The sequence below is a fragment of the Anneissia japonica genome, unplaced genomic scaffold, assembly GCF_011630105.1.
Source record: "Anneissia japonica isolate Jap-2015-1 unplaced genomic scaffold, ASM1163010v1 scaffold284975_len822289_cov185, whole genome shotgun sequence".
Taxonomy (NCBI): Eukaryota; Metazoa; Echinodermata; class Crinoidea; order Comatulida; family Comatulidae; genus Anneissia; species Anneissia japonica.
In genome coordinates this window covers 577,515-580,014 of record NW_022699685.1, presented here as the reverse complement: position 1 = coordinate 580,014, position 2,500 = coordinate 577,515, and the positions used below count along the sequence as shown (strand labels likewise).

Here is a 2,500-nt window from a genome sequence, read left to right as displayed (position 1 = left end):
GTACATCGCACGTACAGCGGCTACTGTTCACCAGTTTCGCCAAATGACTCATATGAGTTATTCTCCTTTTTTACTGTTATTAAGGTTAGAGAAACACACTTGGAGATACGATTTACCTTATGAGTGACAAGTGTATTGCTTCTGCTGAATCCTTTATGGCAGATATCACAGACGTATTTTCTCTGCTGGGATTGTTTCCCATCTGACTCATTAAGATCTCCATCCGTTGTCTTGGCCCTTTCCAAGCTATTACTATCCGTCGAATATGAAGATAATTGCGTTGATGTGATATTTCTATAATGCATGTCAGTGCCATTTTGTATGTATTCAAGCCCAGGTATTGGTTGTCTTGCATTATTGCGTCCTCTTCGGCTCACCTTCTTCAAATCAAAAAATCCTTTTTGGATGTTAACTACATGCTTAGCAAGGATTCGTTGTCTCTGTTTGGCTAAGATTTCAGAGACGTACTCTGGAGGAATGGACGATTTCCACGCCTTAAGCACAGGATTGAAACTTGATTGAGTTGTGCCTTGACGCAAATACTTCTCCCCGGGAAACAAGCCTTCTTTTGAACTGCATCCGGGATCCATATCCTTCACTTCTAACTTGTTAAAACGTGTGTCCATTGAAGTCGATATGTTATCCATTTCAATTTCATTTTGCTTCGGAAATTCTTCCGGGTAGTCTGGCAGACCTACATTGATTGACTCTTCTTTTTTCAAAGTGTTCACTTGCTCACAGATGCTTTCGTTATATCTTAATTGCCCAAGGCCTACATGTTGACTTTGGTGAAACTGCGAATGGCATTTATTAAAAACTTCTACCTCATGAAAATCAAAAACTTTAGAAGATGTGAGTTTGATGGTTGAAATTGGACGGTGTATCGAAGACTCTTGAACTAAAGAACCGGATTTTGTGTCGACGACTGTAAATCAATATTGAAATAAGATTTAATTGAAAACTAGGCGTAACAAAGTTTTATAATATATATATATATATGTATCGGATACAACTGAAAATCCTAACAAAAAGGCCCGGTTTGCATAATATAAAGCCCCGATTTTTGGTAACTGTTTCGTTTATAATTTAAATGTATATTATATACATATGTTTTTGAAAATGATGTAAGTTTACCTGCTGGTGGTGTCTGTGCTTGCAATATATCTTCTGGAAACGTTACATCATACTGTGACCTACGCTTTACTAAGAATACACGAGGCATCGTATCCAGTAAATCTGCAATATTGGCCTAAAGTAGATATATATATATATAAGAGTTAGTTTTTTGTACATTGAATAAATCAATTCTAGTCAGTGCAATCGTGTCAAATTTAAAGGCATGCCATTATTATAATTGTATCGTACATAAATATTATTATACCCGGATGCAAATACATGCATATAAAATACAGTATATGCATATAATATGCATGTATATGGGTTCAGTGTTTAACGAGAATTCAAAGTCAAGCATAATATTCTTCGCGTAACGCAGCTAGATAATCATAGAAGTGTATACCAGCAATTTCTGCTAAATCAATAAAATTGACTAGGCCTACATATATTATTCAACACCTAAGCTACTCTGCACAGCATATATTTCTATATGGGAATGGCACTTTTCTTTATATACTGCTAGTATTATTATTTCTATTGTAACAGGCCTTATTCAAGTTGAATTTCTTGAATGAACTTTCCAATGTTAGTTGTACTTATTCGGTTGAATCATGTTGAGTTGGATGCTAGTTAGAGTTAAAATATTTTTTTTGATTTATAATTTATGGATTTGTACTGATGCTGTTTGAGTCATGTACTTTATATGTCTTTATTTTAATTTTATGTAATTGTAAATAATACTAATTTATTAGGTCACCACAATTTGTAATTAATTTCAATGATTTTAAAATAGTAATTATATTTTAATTATCTTTCCTTTTAATTGATTGTCTTTTAATATTGTAGATATTTAATTTAAAACTTTTAATTGATCTGTATTGTATTGTAATCATTTAGAATTGTATATTATAGTTTGTTAGGTAATTAATAATAGGCCTATTTTTTTTTGACTGAATTTTCAAATTTCAATTATTTTAACAATGTAATTAATTATAAGTCTATTTTTGCAGTTTTTCTATATAATACTTTTGTAATTTGATTGTATAATGCTGCCTGTTTTATATTGTATTTTATAAATTTTTATGTAAAGCGCTTTGAACAGAACCCTGAAAATACGCTATATTAATTGATATTATTATTATTATTATTATTATTATTATTATTATTATTATTATTATTATTATTATTATTAATATTATTATTATTACTTCTCCTGAAATAAATTTCAAATTTGAATTTGAAAGTTGGACTAAGATGATACACAATTATTTGTAAAAAATCTTATGGTAATTATTATTAGCATACAAATCTCATTGAGAGCTTGCTTACTTGCGCTATATTAGAATAAACTATTATTATTATTATTATTAATATTGTAGTTGTT

At 30.3% G+C, this 2,500-nt stretch overlaps 1 protein-coding gene across 1 annotated transcript in view; it reads right to left on the bottom strand.

The window, feature by feature from the left end:
• Positions 1–1,249, bottom strand: part of LOC117103043 (zinc finger protein 506-like) — a 3,540-nt gene extending 2,291 nt beyond the window's left edge. Inside the window, exons 1-2 of the mRNA XM_033243508.1 lie at positions 1,135–1,249; positions 117–925 (exon numbers count right to left, since the gene is read on the bottom strand). Of these exons, the coding sequence (XP_033099399.1) occupies positions 117–925; positions 1,135–1,222 (897 nt within the window). The 5' untranslated portion in view covers positions 1,223–1,249. The remainder of the gene's footprint in view (positions 1–116; positions 926–1,134) is intronic.
• Positions 1,250–2,500: the final 1,251 nt, after the last annotated feature.